Here is a 14,678-nt window from a genome sequence, read left to right as displayed (position 1 = left end):
AATCTCACATGTTTTGAGGAAAGAAGACAGATCGCCCCTGAGTTTGTCAGGTACACCTCTAGCAAGGTACCTGCCAGAACAACAGAGCTCAGGTGTTTTTATTCCCTACACCTGGGGTGCTGCTGCTTGCAAAAGATCTGATCCTGCTGTGAGATCTTCATCTGGGCTTAGAGTCATTGCTTGAAGCAAAGAAAGGAGCAGTTCCTGCTAAATATAGTGATTAAGATGATCAACACAAAGATCTGCAAGCTCTAATTGCAGATTTCTATGCCTCTGCTTAAGGTGTTAAAAGTGGATATGGAGACGCAGGGATTCCAGCTCCCTGTATCCTTTTTTGGCAGTTGTGCATTGGCATTTATCATACAAAGGATAAAGCTTTCAGGCTGTCCATTCCCGTGGTAGAAAGGATAAAATGCAGAGAAATATCATCTGAATGTTCTCCAAATGGATTTGAAAAGGGTATGAAAATCATTCAACCTATCTGCAGGAGATGACTGCCGTTCTTAAAATGCTCTTCACCAAAGGTCAGGTAACCTCAGCCACTTTGCTGGAAGATGCTTCTACCCTTTAATCTAAGTGACTGCCTGAGCTCTCTTTACCTGTTTATCAGTAATCCCACAGTTTCAGAGACCTTCCCTGTCTCTACCCTCATCCAGCAAAGCTGCTCTCTGGGGACTCCAAAGGTCATTCCATGCTGATTGCAGTTCAGACTTGCCAGTGTACAGGTAATTGTCTGAAGGAGACTGCGAAGTTATTTAGCACGTGGTAACTGGTATCTTGCATTTTGTATAGAGATGGGTAGCAATTTTGGACTTGTGCAATTTCAGTTTGATGACAAATAGTGTTTTTACTCTATATACAGTATATACAGTGGTTGGTTCAGATTGTGCATTGAGATGTGCTTTTGAATGAAGAAAACCAAGCAGGGAAATGCTTCATAGTCCAGGGGTCCAGATTTGTAGACTCCCGTCTAAAAGCTGCATCTCTGTTATGCTGGCAGAAGGAATGTCTGTCAGGCATGCAGTGTGCTCCTTATTAAATTAGAGCTTAGGGTTGTGGCTTATAGAAACAGGTGCAAATATATTTTTTAAAAAGTAATAAAAATCCAGAGGTCTTTGTGGGAAGAAATGCCCCTTAGCAGGACAAGATGACTAAAGGATTTTCCATGATTTTTCAAGCTATGCAGAGCAAGGAAAATGGATGAATGAATTGGCCTCAGCACTTAATTGCTCCTTGTTCTTCTGCGGTAGTGTAGATGGCTGTACCCTCTTGGTGGAAAGACCCTTGATTCCTTTAAGACTGTTTCTTATTCATGCAGAAGCTTCAAGGCAGTCATGCCTTGGATGTGACTACATCAGGAACAATGCTCTGAATTGCATTTCTTCCTCCTTCCATTCTTACCAATACCCTAATATGCAAAATTTCCCCTTTACATGAACTTTAAAACAGCACCTTCTTCCTTTTACAAACTGCATATAAAGTCCTTACACCTCTCTCTTCCTTCAGCTATTTAGAAATAGTCATCTTCTTGTTGTCCCTCACAGGTCACCTGCTGTATTTCACCCAACTTTGGTAAATAACCGGTCATCTTGGTGTAAGACATGGTCATGAGAGCAAGTCTGCAGCAGTGTGAAATTGCTGAAGATTGTGCTGTAGGTTTTCTTCTGCGTAGCTTGTGCGTATTAATGTTAGCAAAATTTCAAGCTAGAAGTAGAGGAGCTTCCTAAATATAAATATTGGGGTAACCTTCTCTACAGAAAGACTTGAGAGGTTGACACAAGTACTAAGGAAATAATAATGATGCTTTATGGGAGTTCTGAGAAGGCTTTTAATAAACAGTCCTTGAGCTTCTAGTCTGAAGTGTATTTTTGCCTCTACAAAATCTGAGAGGATTGGAGCCCTTCCGTGTTCTGTTTGAGTCACATCCCAGCTGTCTTCTGGATAGCAGGTAGAGTTGCTCTGAAAGACAAAAAGCCTCTCTACGTGCTCTTGTCCTCAGGCAATATGGATTCAACACCCGTGGTCATTTACTGGCTGACCTGTTGCAGTAGGCGCTAAGAAAAACAAGTTCCTGTATGGACTACTCCAGCACCTATTTATAGCGAAGCATTAAGTAATAACTTCATGGGCCTGGCATGGGAATGGCTCGGAAGGGCGATGGAATAGTGTTCATGCTTTTTCTTTGGAATCAGTGCCAGGGATGCTGTTTGTCTTCGTTACAATAAACGGTAACTTTATTCCCTGACCAGCCATTGAAGTTTCAGGTTTGAATTCATAGGCCAGATTCAGATGCAAGAGAAACAGAGTTAATGACTGGTAGGGATGTTTAAACTGGTGCAAGTGATGTGCTGCAGAGCCCGATGGAACTGGCAAAGTCAGTAATTTAGATTCCTCTTCTCCCTTTGGTACAGAAAGTGAAGATTAGTGAAGGAATACACCGATGGATGGCCAAATTCTTGTGTAAGGGGAGAAACGTTGCCCTTTCTCCTGTTTTGCTGCAGCAGTACTCAAATTATTTGCCTGGAAAAAAGAATATTTTAATTGTTATGGTGGCTAACCCATCTAGTTTTGGAGAAGAAAGGATGGCAAAGCAAGCAGAGGCAAAGTTTGTGTGGTTTGAGTTCTCCTGGCGGGAGAGGTTAGGACAGGAGAAATGAGGATTTGAGTAGAAATGGTGGAGGAGGAATTCAAGGAAGTACATTGCTTCTGTAATTCTGAAACATTTATGAGGTAGTTAAACATGACCAAATAGTAGAGTCACATTTTCACGTACCTGTTAAGCTGTTAGATCTAATAACCCCATGCTTTAAGGGCTTACATGCTGCTGAACATAATCAGGGAAAAAAGCTGCTGGGATCAGTATCTTCTGGGATGAGTCAGACTGTATATGTCAAAACCAAAAATTCAAGTGCAGTTTCTCTTTGTCAGTGAAGAAACCAGACGACCCTCAGTAATTACATGTTTAAAGGGCTTCCCTTTAGAACTGCTTTGGCTCTTTATTTTGGATGAAAATCTTTGATATCTGGATAACAGATGTGGATGTAAATAGTTTGAAGACTGTAGCAACTAACTGCAAAGTGAGCAAATTTCTTGCACTGAAAAGGGAATTTTCAAAAGGAATGAAAACATACCAAAAACCAGAAAACATACTGAATGACGATACATCTAAAGCTACAGAAAAGCAGAAAGCAAAAATCTGAGTATTACAGTATCAGCGCCAGAAGGGTTTTGCAAAAGATTAACACAGCAATCATCATTGTGCTTGGAGGGACATGACAGCGGTCAGGAAATTACTAGTGTATCTGTTGGGGGTGGAAGATCTCCATTTTATCAGAACAGGCTGCCCAGGGAGATGGTGGAGTCACTGTCCCTGGAGGTGTTCAAGAGACATGGAGATGTGGCACTGATTAGGGTGGCACGTGGTTAGTGATCATGGTGGAGATGGATTGATGATTGGACTGTATGATCTCTGTGGTCTTTCTGACCTTAGTTTTTCTGTGATCAGGGGAAGCTTGTGGAGCTGAGCGCTGATTGCTGTGTGCAACCCTGGCGGCCCTGCTGGAAGGGAAGTACTAGGTTTGGTCACATGCTTGCAGGCAGCCACCAGTAAAGGAAGGAGATGTGCTTACACTTCTGAGAACAGTGGGAGGGGAGCCTTTTGCAAAGCATTGTTTGGGCTTGGAAAAATAATCACAATGTTTTAGAAGTGCTTGTTAAGTTTTAAATATGGATGCTGCTTCCAGCAGGCGTGCTGTCAAGAGACCCTGCAAATAACAGTGGCAAGTGAACTTTAGAAGGAAGAGCGTGAAATAAATATGACCCAAGCATTGCATTTTTAAAGAAGACTAACACAAAATGACCCAACTTTATAGTACCTTAAAGTGAATCTAAATTGATGGTTTATATTAGGAAAAATGGCACACTCCAAATGTAAATGTCATGTATATGAAGAAAAACTGCTTCCTGAGATTCTTTAGAAATGGCATTACGGCTTAAAACTTTATGGTATGTGGTAGTGAATGATAAACATAATCTACACTGTCCAGCTGGGTAAGAAGAGAAGTAAAAGAACAGGCTCTGGATTATATATCCTGACCAACCAGATACTAAATTAAAGTGAAGCCATCCACACATGACATTTGCAATAAATTCAAGCAGCAAAATGCAGAAGAGACAGCAAAGCCACTGGAAATTTCACTGTTTCGATCCAAAATTGTCAGCATTTCTGAATTGTAAGGAATGTTAATGCCTTGTTCATATATGCTGCTGTAAGGCAGGAGCACATCGACTTGGGGGTGGGTGTACCCATGCGATGCCCAAGGATGGGTATTTGGAGTGGCACAAGGGATGTTAAGGTGCTGAATCCCTGGCGTGGTTGAGCCTGTGTGCTCTTGAGGCTGCAAGAGCTCTTTTCCGATTGCTGTGATCTAAGCTCATCTAGCATGTTGGCCTCTGAACCTTTTGTGGCTTTGTGGAAATGATAGTATAAGAGTTAAATCACTGTAATCTTGGGAATATTTCAGTTAGTGCAAGTGTAGCGTTTGCTTGCAGGTGAATGGTGTTGTCCCTGTCTTGGAGTGTTTTCCAGGGTCTTTCTAGAGGCATCCATCCAGCAGCCTTTGTTCTCTGCCCTGCAGCTATGGATACAAGCTGTAGACATCCAGCACCTATACCACCTTCCTGCAAATGCTGTGTATGCAGAGATATTCCTGCTTTCTGTCCTGTTTTGGGGAGCATGTACTATTCCAGTGTGTTGTTCACTTGCTTTATTACAGGGATTCTCAGCAGGGCCACAGTTTTTGTAGAGAGCATGGTAGGAAGGTGTATCCAGTCTGGGACTTTTGTCTTTTGCAGTGAGAAGTGATATCTGGTTAAAGAGCTGTGCTAAGCAAAACACTTAGGACACGGGAGGTCAGAAACAGCAGAAGATTTTTGGCCACTGTCTTATGCATCCCTAATGTGTAGTCCTGTATGCACTGAGATGAGAGGTAGTCAACAGGTGGATACTCTCCCAGTGCTCTATCTAGACAAGAAGCATAATTCAGAGATGCTCATCATTATCCTCTTAACACCCTGTCACTTTTCATTGGTGACAGAGGGACTGAATTAAGAAAAGCATCTTGCTATAGCTCATTGTATTATAAATATGCAGTATGAGTGGTCTGCTATGGGCTTAACTCAAGATGCTGAGTCTAGAAACACATCATTGATTTCTCACAGGTATGCTTCAAAGGTAACTCCAGGGCCAGAGTTCAGAACAGCATCTTCTCTAACTTGTATTTTCTTTGCACTGTTTGGTAGATTACTCCATTTTCTACTCTCTTAGATTTTAATTCTAAAGGTCCGCGTTACTGTTGCAACTGCTTTTAGGTTTGCTTTATGCCTTATCTCCATTGTTCCCACCTTCCTTCTTGTCCTGAGAAATATGTGAAGTTGAACCTTGACAGGTTACTACTTTTTGTGGTGAACTCTCAATATTTGGACTTCCAAACTATTATACCGTACATGGAAAATGTGCCCAGGATAGACTTTCCATTAAACTATTTAAATTGGAAGAGACAGCTGGCACATCTTCAAGTATTCCAGAATTAGATCCCAAAATACTGAGGCTAGTTAATCTTTTGGAAGAACAAAAACTCTTACTGATTTATGTTCAGCAGGGGGAATGCATTTTAAAAACACAGTCTATATGAGGCCCCTTGAAGAAAACATCTTTTACATTGATTTGTAGTCCATGGAAGTACTATGTGGCCCTAAAATATTTGCAGTTAGGCTCTGCTTTTATGTAGCTACTTCTTTGCAGCGTGATCTGTCATTAACCCTCCTGGCGTGGCCCCTCTGCAGGCTACGCCATGAAGCACAGCTACCTCTGGGCAGCAGCTCTGCTGTTCATCGCAGCTGTGCCTAACCTTGCAGGAGGGAAAAGGAAAACACACCTTATGCTATGTTGTAAACTCTAGGCTGTGTAGATGATGCTTTGGAGGAACTGTAATGTTGAAACAGGTGTAAAGTGTTTTACGTGCATAGCTCTGCTCTATACTGAGAAAAGGAATAACTGGAGTTATGGTAGATTTCACTGGGTTGTCCAAAGTAGACTATAGTGTGTGATCCTGCAAAGGGCAGTGGCACAGGAGGAGGTCGTGGTGACGTTGGTGAAAGAATTGCTGCAGATGTCTGTGGGAGATGCTGAATAAAGACCCCCTAATTAGGGGCCAAGACGTGGTTAATTATTACATGGTATCATTACTGACGATGCTGAGTTTAAAAATAAATTTACAGGGAGAAGGGCTTTCTTTTAAACAACCTTATAAACATATAAGAAATAGTTCTATATTCCTACAACTCTCTTCTGATATAGATCTCTTCTTTTTTTTCCCCCTCACGCTACTTGGCACTTCTGACCACTCACAGTGGCAGCAGCTGGGTCACGCTTCCTGGGGTCACCTCCCCAGTTCTGTTCTTGCCCTGTTCTCCTTGCTTCCTGGCTCTCCTGCATTTTGGGTTTTCCTCAACTTCCTTTGCATGGAAGATCATACAATCATGGAATCATTAAGGTTGGAAAAGACCATTAAGATCATCTAGTCCAGTCATGAACCAGTAACCACCATGGCCTCCAAACCATGTCCCTCAGTGCCACATCTTGGGCACTGCCCAGGAACATCTTCATTATCTCTCTCTGGGTAATTTCCAAAAACATTAGTTTCAGATATAACCTTTCTACAAATAATTAAACAGATTCAATGTGCTCTTTTATGGTACCTGCATCTCCTTTGGCCAACCAAATTTTTGCTCTCCGATTTTTTTTTGCTTTTTAAATAAAGTATTACAACTCTGACTTTCTATATAATAAATGGAGCTGAGCTCTTTTCCTATCTCTCCTGAGCTTTTCTATCTCCTTTTTCAACCTCTGTAGAAATTGCCACCCTCTTGACCCTTGCTAATACCCATAACCTCTGTATCATCTTCCAGCACGCCCTCAGAAAGCCTTGCATCCGGGTTGTAACCAAGGACATACTGTTCAATGGGTTCTGCTGAGGTTGCTAAAATAGCCCCACACCCAGGTCATTGCCTGGCAGTCCTGCAGAGGTTATTGTCTCAGCATGAGGAGTGGCCAAAGAGGATCCATCACTGCTCCTCACTTACTGAAATTCTGTCCTTACTGCCACTTTTTTTGCACCACTTCTACTGCTTTCATTTTTTTCGGTAACATTAAAATTAGGCTTAATCACTTGGAAGGCTCCTCAAACACTAACCAGTCCCCATCAGTCACTTTTGAGAGATGGATTCATTGTGGATCATTCTGCAATGAGCTCTGGCTTCTGTTGCCTACTTTTCGTAGTGGAGGGGCATCTCACAGGCGTCTACAAAACCACGCTTGTCTTACAAGTCTACTACTTTAGGCACTGCTTTGCTTCTTTTGGTCTTTAAAAAAAAAAAAAAGTATAACTCTAAGCCTTACCCGAGCTGGTATTATCTCCTTTCATGTACATGTTGTCTGTCTGCACCTGTCTCTTGTCTCCTAGTTTGCAGTTTAAGTGGAAAATCTTACACTATGTGCTAACCTACCCTCTTGATACATCTCATCACTGCTAAAATAGCACAGATGAAAATAAGTTACATTTTGGCTTTGACTTGTTTTGGAGTCTTGGATGGGAGTGCTAGATCTGACCTGCTGGCTCAGATCCACCTTGTAGATAAGTCCCTAATTCACTGAAGTTTAACCCAAGATGCTCTATAATTTCAGGTTGCCTGGATTTAATGCTCCAGAATTAACCCTTTGCATTTTTACCATTCTGTGCCCAAGCCCTGCAAAGTTGTAGTCCTTGTGCAAGGGCAAATCTTTGTTTACCAGTCATCTTGTAATGCCAAGATCAGTAGTTGACCGTAGCAACAGCAGTCTGATAGGGCCGCTGTCACCACAACAGGCATAGGGAGAGTTTGTGGTAGCCTGGAGGTAAGCGATCATTTATTTATTCAAAAAAAGCAAACACATTTATAAAGGCATTGAAAAATACTTTAGTTTTACATTTGCACTTATTTATGGTTCCTTCTCTCCTGTGCTAATGCCCAGGATCAGGCTGCATGTGAGGAAAACAAGGTTTGCAACCCCTTTCAGTTTCCCATGGTGTTAAGCTAATATTTATTTTTAGTAAACCGTATCTTGAAGTGTGCTTTGAAAAATTCATTTGCAAAGCCTAGCGCAAGGAATTTGTTGTGGTTTTCTCCTTTTGAACTTTGTTAATAAATGTGAAGGACTGGTGGAATTAGCTACTCTATTTCACTACCATAATTTCCCAAAATATGGAACCACCTCAAAAAGCAGGCTGCGTTACGATTATTCATCTCGTGCTTGATTGTTTTGTCTCTCTGTGCTGCTGGTAACCGTGTAGCTTTGGAGTAGCTGTGTGGGTTTTATTTCAGGGCTAAGGCTTTCCTGCTGCACTGATGTTCCCAAATCCTTCCTTTTAAATGCACGTATAATAAGACTGGTGGGCAGATAAAACACCTTTGTCATCCTCTTTGGATAATGTCACAATTTTGGAACCCTTTTCTCCTTTCACAGCGTGGTCTTTGTTCTGTCTGCTCCTTTACTCCATCACTGTCCTGCAGGACAGGCACACCTCTGTCACTGACCCCACACCTCTCTCCTCCTCCCCAGGCAAACAGGAATTTGACATTCCCACTTGTTTTGCATGTCAGACCCTGGGCCCTGGTATGAAGTCTTCTTTTCTCTGTCACTCATTTCTGAATGCCCTTCATTTCACATGCTCAAAGAAGTTTATCTTTAATATTTTGTGGTTAGTTTTCAGTCTGAAACGAGTTTTGACATGATTCTGATAGGTGCCTGTCAAGAGTTTTTTAACTGGAAAAAAACGTATTTCTTCCAAATGAACTCCAGTCATTCTTTTGCAGCATTTAAGAAATCCCAAGCCTTGACAATGGCTGTTTTGCAGAGTATGAGTACTTGAGGTGAAAACCTGTAGCAGGCTTTGGGATACATTTTCTAAGCTGAGAACATCCAGTGCCCCAGAGCTGCCTTTTATAGAACAAGCGGATCTTCCTCAGGCCTTGAGATCCAGGAGCCCAGGGACATTTAGCACACGTGGAGGGAGAAGCATGCCACCTTTGGGACAATATTCTGCTTTTTTAAACAGCTGGGGCTCCAGCAAAGTGCTCTTAGGATGCTGAAGGAAGAGTGGTTTGAACCACTTCACATTGAGGTTTTCATTATCAAAAGAAATGATACAGAGGGCATCTATTATTGACCATGAATTGGAAGTGGCAGCCTATCCCATCTTTAAAACCATGAGAGAGTACAGATGCTGATCATTGTGACCCTCAGCATGAAACCTGTACGGAGACCCACGGTCCTTCTCTATGTTTGCAGCAGTTTGACACGGGATGGTTTTCAGACATGATCTTGGTCTTATGACTTTTGTCACAAGATTCCAGTTGTTTGCGTTGTGCTGGCTTGTTGCTACAAGTCCCATTTGTCAGCAGGAAGTATTTATACCTGGCTTTTTTACTACCCTATTGTGGCATGGGAAACCTGCAGTGCCCTTGAACATGCTTTCAGATTTCAACCTTCTTGTTTGTTTGCAAATTTTATTTGAAGCAGTATCTTCATTTCTCCTTTGTAAATGACTGGTAAGTCAGCTTGTGGGAGATGAGGAGTCTGGACTTTCAGTTAATGCAGTCTTGCATGGTTTGTGTGAAGTCAGAAGGACTTCTGTGTGTTTCGCCAACTGAAGCTCCAGGTTTGTGATCTCACTCAATTCTTTATATAAAGAAAATAATAATTGAAGCCTACTGCAAGGGCCCCACATATACTGTACCAGTACTGCTGGTAGCAAAAGCTGAGGATGTTAAAAAAAATGTAGTTAAATAAGTGAATGGGAGGAGGCTGGGATCCAGGTCAAGCTCAGTTTGAACAAAGACTTAAAGCTGATGATTTATTTTGGCTTTAGCCGGCCAAGCAAGCACAGTGATATATCACCAGACTGTGTTTCCAAAGTGATGGTTTCCTTGTCTAAGTCCAGCCTTAGGTGTTTGTGTTGTGGTCTGAAGTTGCATGGTGTATTCTCCTGTTGGAGTGGGTGTAGTGTCAAGAAGAACTGAGCAAAGATATTGTATTTGTCCCATTGCTTTCTAACTTCTCCAAGCACTTGTTAGGTGAAAATAAAGCCCAAATATTTTTTGGTGTAAAATTAAGCCTTTTTTTTCTTTTTTGAATTAAGGCATTTTCCAATCCTTATCTGTCCTTGTTCCTCATGTGGAAGTCTGAGAACATGTGGGAGCAGGAGGAAGTCTCATCCCCATCCACATTTTCTACCTGAGAAAGCTCAACCTGGAGTTGATTCTTCCATTCCCATAGAGTATAGTTGCCCTGAGTTTCAGCTGTATGTATGTGGACACTCATCTTGCAGGCACTGACATAGGGTGGTTTGACCCATTCTCACCCAGCAGAGCCACCTTGTCACAGCAAATAAGCATTCCTCTAATGTCCTTCCTGTGGGGTCAGGCAGGACCTTAAGCTCCATAACACAACTCCAGCAGATGCTCTGGGCATATGCAGTGCTGTTATCAGAGCCTGTTTTGGAAGCTGTGAGTGGTTTTCATCACTTCATTACAATGTTTTAAAAGGGCATCACATCCTGTGGAGAGATGCAGCAGTTGTTATAATCACAGCCAAACTACCCAGTAAAATTAGAGCACAGAGGCAAAGAAGTTAAAATGTCTGTGCCTTTGTGCTGCACAAGTTTGTTTTGTTTTGTGGCTGCTAGCAACAAGTTTGAGTTACAATATTCAGATCTGGATGCACAGGTGACATGAATGTATATTTGCTATTAGCTTCTTCTCTTGTGAGGACCGGAAGAAGGAAAATGACTTATATTCCATGTAATCCTCAGCATCAAATCACTCCCAGCTGGTTTATCTCTCACTTAAAGCATTAATGAGAGCTTTTAAAGGTAAAACCATTTGTCTGGCCTTCTGGCTGTGTTCTGAAGGGGTAGCACTGGGAGATCGAACAACAGGAGGATGAGAGCAGAAAGCTGGAGTGGCTGGTGTAGAAGCTGAGTCAAAATGTTCTCATTGGAATCCATGTTCTGTTGGTACTTGTTCATCAACACAGTGAGCCTGAATCATTGCAACTTTGTGTAACTAGAGACTAATACTGCCCCAAAGGCTGGGAGAAATAAAGTCCAGGCTTTACATTTCTGCTTCCCAAGAATTACATTAGAGTTGTAACCATTATTTTTATAGCAGCTGTATAAAGACATAACTGTCAGCAATGAATTTGCATGAAAAATGGTTATAATTAGTTTATGTAGCTTGTGCATTTGAGAAATAGAGTTTTAAAGCATACTGTTAGTCATGCAAAAGCAAACTGACGCATTGCGAAGGTCACATTTGCTTTTATTGCATCCCTCAGTCTATCCTGGAATAATTCATTATTTTGTTGGTACGCTGTTTCTAAATCTGAGCATCTCCTCCTGAACATATGTGCATAATGCAGTTTGTTTGTGCACACAAGGAAAAGGAAGCAGATGACTTGTGTTTGGTATAATGATTGTTCCGTGCTTGAACTGCTGCAGACTCCCCGTTGAAAAGAAACTCTTGGGTCCTTCCATTCATGAATGAAGCTGTTGACGTGACTATGTTGGTTGTGTGTTGACTCTTTGTATAGGGCCTTGGTTAGAGAAAGATATAATTTCCTTCCTGCTTGATATACTTGCTCCCTTTCTGCTTTTGTCACCGTGTCATAATGTGAGATAAGGGCCTTCATGGCAAGTGAGATCTCAGCTGAGGTTCCCGTAGTAAAGGAGAGAGGAGAAGGGATGTTGGTTGGTGGAGGAATCCAGGTGGGTTATTGCTGAGTGGTGCTCAAGAATGATTTCAAACCTTTGTTCCTTCATTCTACTTTCAGATTCCATAGGTGGCTCATTCCCAGCCTCCTCCCACCGATGTCACCACAAGCAGAAGAACTGTCTCCCCATCCCACAGTGTGGAGCTCTGTCCATCAGCCCTCTGCTTTTCCACCCCCACACAAAGGGGTCCCAGATCATCATGGACACAACACAGAAGGCAGTGAAGCGCCAGGCTAGCTTCTGCAATGCCATCACTTTCAGCAACAGACCCATTGTTATTTATGAGCAAGTCAGGCTTAAGGTGAGTAATTGATACCTTCCCTTATTGGCATGGTAGCTGCTGGGAATAAATGTTGGGGTCTACCAGGCTTTGATGCTTGTGGGAGATCTTTATCTCATCCACAAAAAGCACAGTAGTCAGATCTTGGCCTTTAAAGGTCTCCAGTCTTTGCTGGTACTTCTGCTTTTGTCTGTCACCATAGTTCATGGAATCATAGAACCATGTAAATTGGAAAGACCACTAAGATCATCTCGTCCAACCATCAATCCATCACCACCATACCACTAGACCATGTCCCTCAGTGCCACATGTACTGTTTTATTGAACACCTCCTGAGACAATGACTCTACAGCCTCCCTGGGAAGACTGTGCCAATACCTCACCACTCAGTCTGAGAAGGAATTTTTCCTAGTATCCAACCTAAACTGCTCCTGACACAGCTTGAAGCCATTATCTCTCATCCTATAGCTGTTACCTGGGAGAAGAGGCCAACTCCCACCTCACTGTAACCTCCTTTCAGATCATTGTAAAGAGCTGTAAGGGCTCCCCTGAGCCTCCTCTTCTCCTGGCTAAACAAACCCAGTTCTCTAAGCTGCTCCCCATAAGACTTGTGCTCCAGATCCTTCACTGCTTCGTTGCCCTTCTCTGGAGACGCTCCAGGATGTTCATGTCTTTCTTGTAGTGAGGGGCCCAAAACTGAACACAGTACTCGAGGTGTAGTCTCACCAGTATTGAGTACAGAGTGTGCATCTCTAGCCAACCACACTTTGCATGTATCATGCAAAGGAGCTTTAGTGGGCAGACTGAGAGAGGATGAGGAGTTAGCTACTGTGTTTGGTTCCACAATGAGGGCTTTTCTTCCTATAAACAAGGCAGCAGTGAGGGTGGTCTGGAGGTAAGAGTTAGCCTCTCCATAGCAAAGAGGTGAGAGATGGAAAGGCAGGTGAGAAGGACCTGGAAGTGAAAGAGCTTGGCATGGGCGATAAAAGGGTTTATCTGAAGGGAGCAGTTACTGCTGTCAGAACTGTTGTCTGAGCAAAGGATCTTTCTGACAGTCTGCCGACTGCTTTGTTGAGTCAGTCTACTGATAGCAATAATGTCAGAGGAGAGAGCATTGCAGACATCACGTTTTTCTCACAGGCACAGGCTGATTTCTCTTCCTTTGTGTTTATTGTAACCAAGAGGATATAGCTAGAAGAGCTATAGCCCCTCTGCTGCAGCTCGCATGAAAAGTTCAGCTTCTCCACAAACTCTGGGATCTGCTTCCCAGTGGAATTCACCCTTCCCCTTAGGAAATGAAGCATCTTTTAGGCACCCTGAGGAGCTTGGGGCCCTTTGTACTTCATCTAGGGATTTTCCAATCCTTATGCCTTCCCACTTGCAGGGCTGTGTTTTACATTCCTTGCTCATTCTGTGCCTTCCATTGGCACAATGTGGTTCATCATCTTTGGCAGATTTAGCTTTTAGCATACACAGAAGATCAACATGCTAATCCTTCATTTGTGCACGGTGAGTTTCCCAGGACTTCTATCTGCACGTAGCAACTGAAACTGAGTGATCCTGCTGTTGCCCATCACTAGAGACTGCAGTGTGCTGGGACCTACGGCAGCACATCAGCCTTCCCTGATAGCCAGAAGGGGAGAAAGAAAGGAGGAAGACGCTTTCTTCTGAAAATGTAGGGAAATTGCAGAGATTTCAGGCTCGGGCCCAGAGGCAGAAAATCCCTCCTACAGGTTTGCTTCGTTTTCTGTAGAGTTCTTTCTGCTTCCACTCAGGCTGGAAACCCAGCAGGACTTGCTCATGTTGCCTAATGGGATTTTTTCCACATTGGCTAGCAGTTTGGGCAAACAACCACAAAAAAAAATAATAATTTGGGAGGAGATGAAAGCAACATTTCATTTTCGAAAACATTATCAAAGGTTTGAGTGGGTTTAGTGGTTAGGCAAAGGTTCTCTATTATTTCTTTCTCATTCTGAAACAATGTAAATATCCCAGGAAATTCACACTTGTTTATCACTGTATATTTTAGGATTTCAGCTTGCATAACATATATGAAAAATATGCACACAAGTGTTTCGTCTCTGCACATGAGGTTTATGAGCAGAGCTCCTGCTGCATCTAATGGGAAGGTCTCGTGGGAGCAGGAAACAGCAGGCTGCAGCAGAATTTGTACCCTGGGGATGGATGGAAATGTGAAAATACCGTTGTTTTCCTGTTGAGTCCATCCCACAGTTACCTTGTTAATGGGTGCCTGTGGAGTACAGACTCTTAAAGGTTTTGTTTCTTACCAACTAAAGACTAGCCATGAATCCAGTCTTTCAGGTCCTATAAAACCTAAACTCTCTCTGGGAAACTAGAAGAAAGAGATCAGGAGATCAGATTCTGCATATTAAATGTTGTCCCTGGGTATTATTCTGAGATTTCTTTGCAGCTTTGAGTATCCCATCGAGCAACCAGAACTCTATAGGGTTCAGGAAGATATTCTTTCTTCACCTCCAAGGTGCATACCCCACTAATTTTGGGTGCTG

General features: G+C 42.6%; 1 protein-coding gene across 9 annotated transcripts in view; it reads left to right on the top strand.

Annotated features, from left to right (window-relative positions):
• Nucleotides 1-14,678, top strand: part of NEURL1 (neuralized E3 ubiquitin protein ligase 1) — a 136,206-nt gene that overhangs the window by 67,286 nt on the left and 54,242 nt on the right. For 6 of the 9 annotated variants that reach the window (XM_021399638.1, XM_021399641.1, XM_021399636.1 and 3 more), the window contains exon 2: nucleotides 11,930-12,171. In XM_021399638.1, the coding sequence (XP_021255313.1) occupies nucleotides 11,930-12,171 (242 nt within the window). Of the gene's footprint in view, nucleotides 1-7,863; nucleotides 7,955-9,534; nucleotides 9,759-11,929; nucleotides 12,172-14,678 lie in introns of those variants that run through there. The other 3 variants (XM_021399644.1, XM_021399642.1, XM_021399637.1) reach the window with 3 other exon arrangements.

The sequence above is a fragment of the Numida meleagris genome, chromosome 5 (genome assembly GCF_002078875.1).
Source record: "Numida meleagris isolate 19003 breed g44 Domestic line chromosome 5, NumMel1.0, whole genome shotgun sequence".
NCBI classification, from domain to species: domain Eukaryota; kingdom Metazoa; phylum Chordata; class Aves; order Galliformes; family Numididae; genus Numida; species Numida meleagris.
This window is presented reverse-complemented; position numbering and strand designations above follow the sequence as displayed.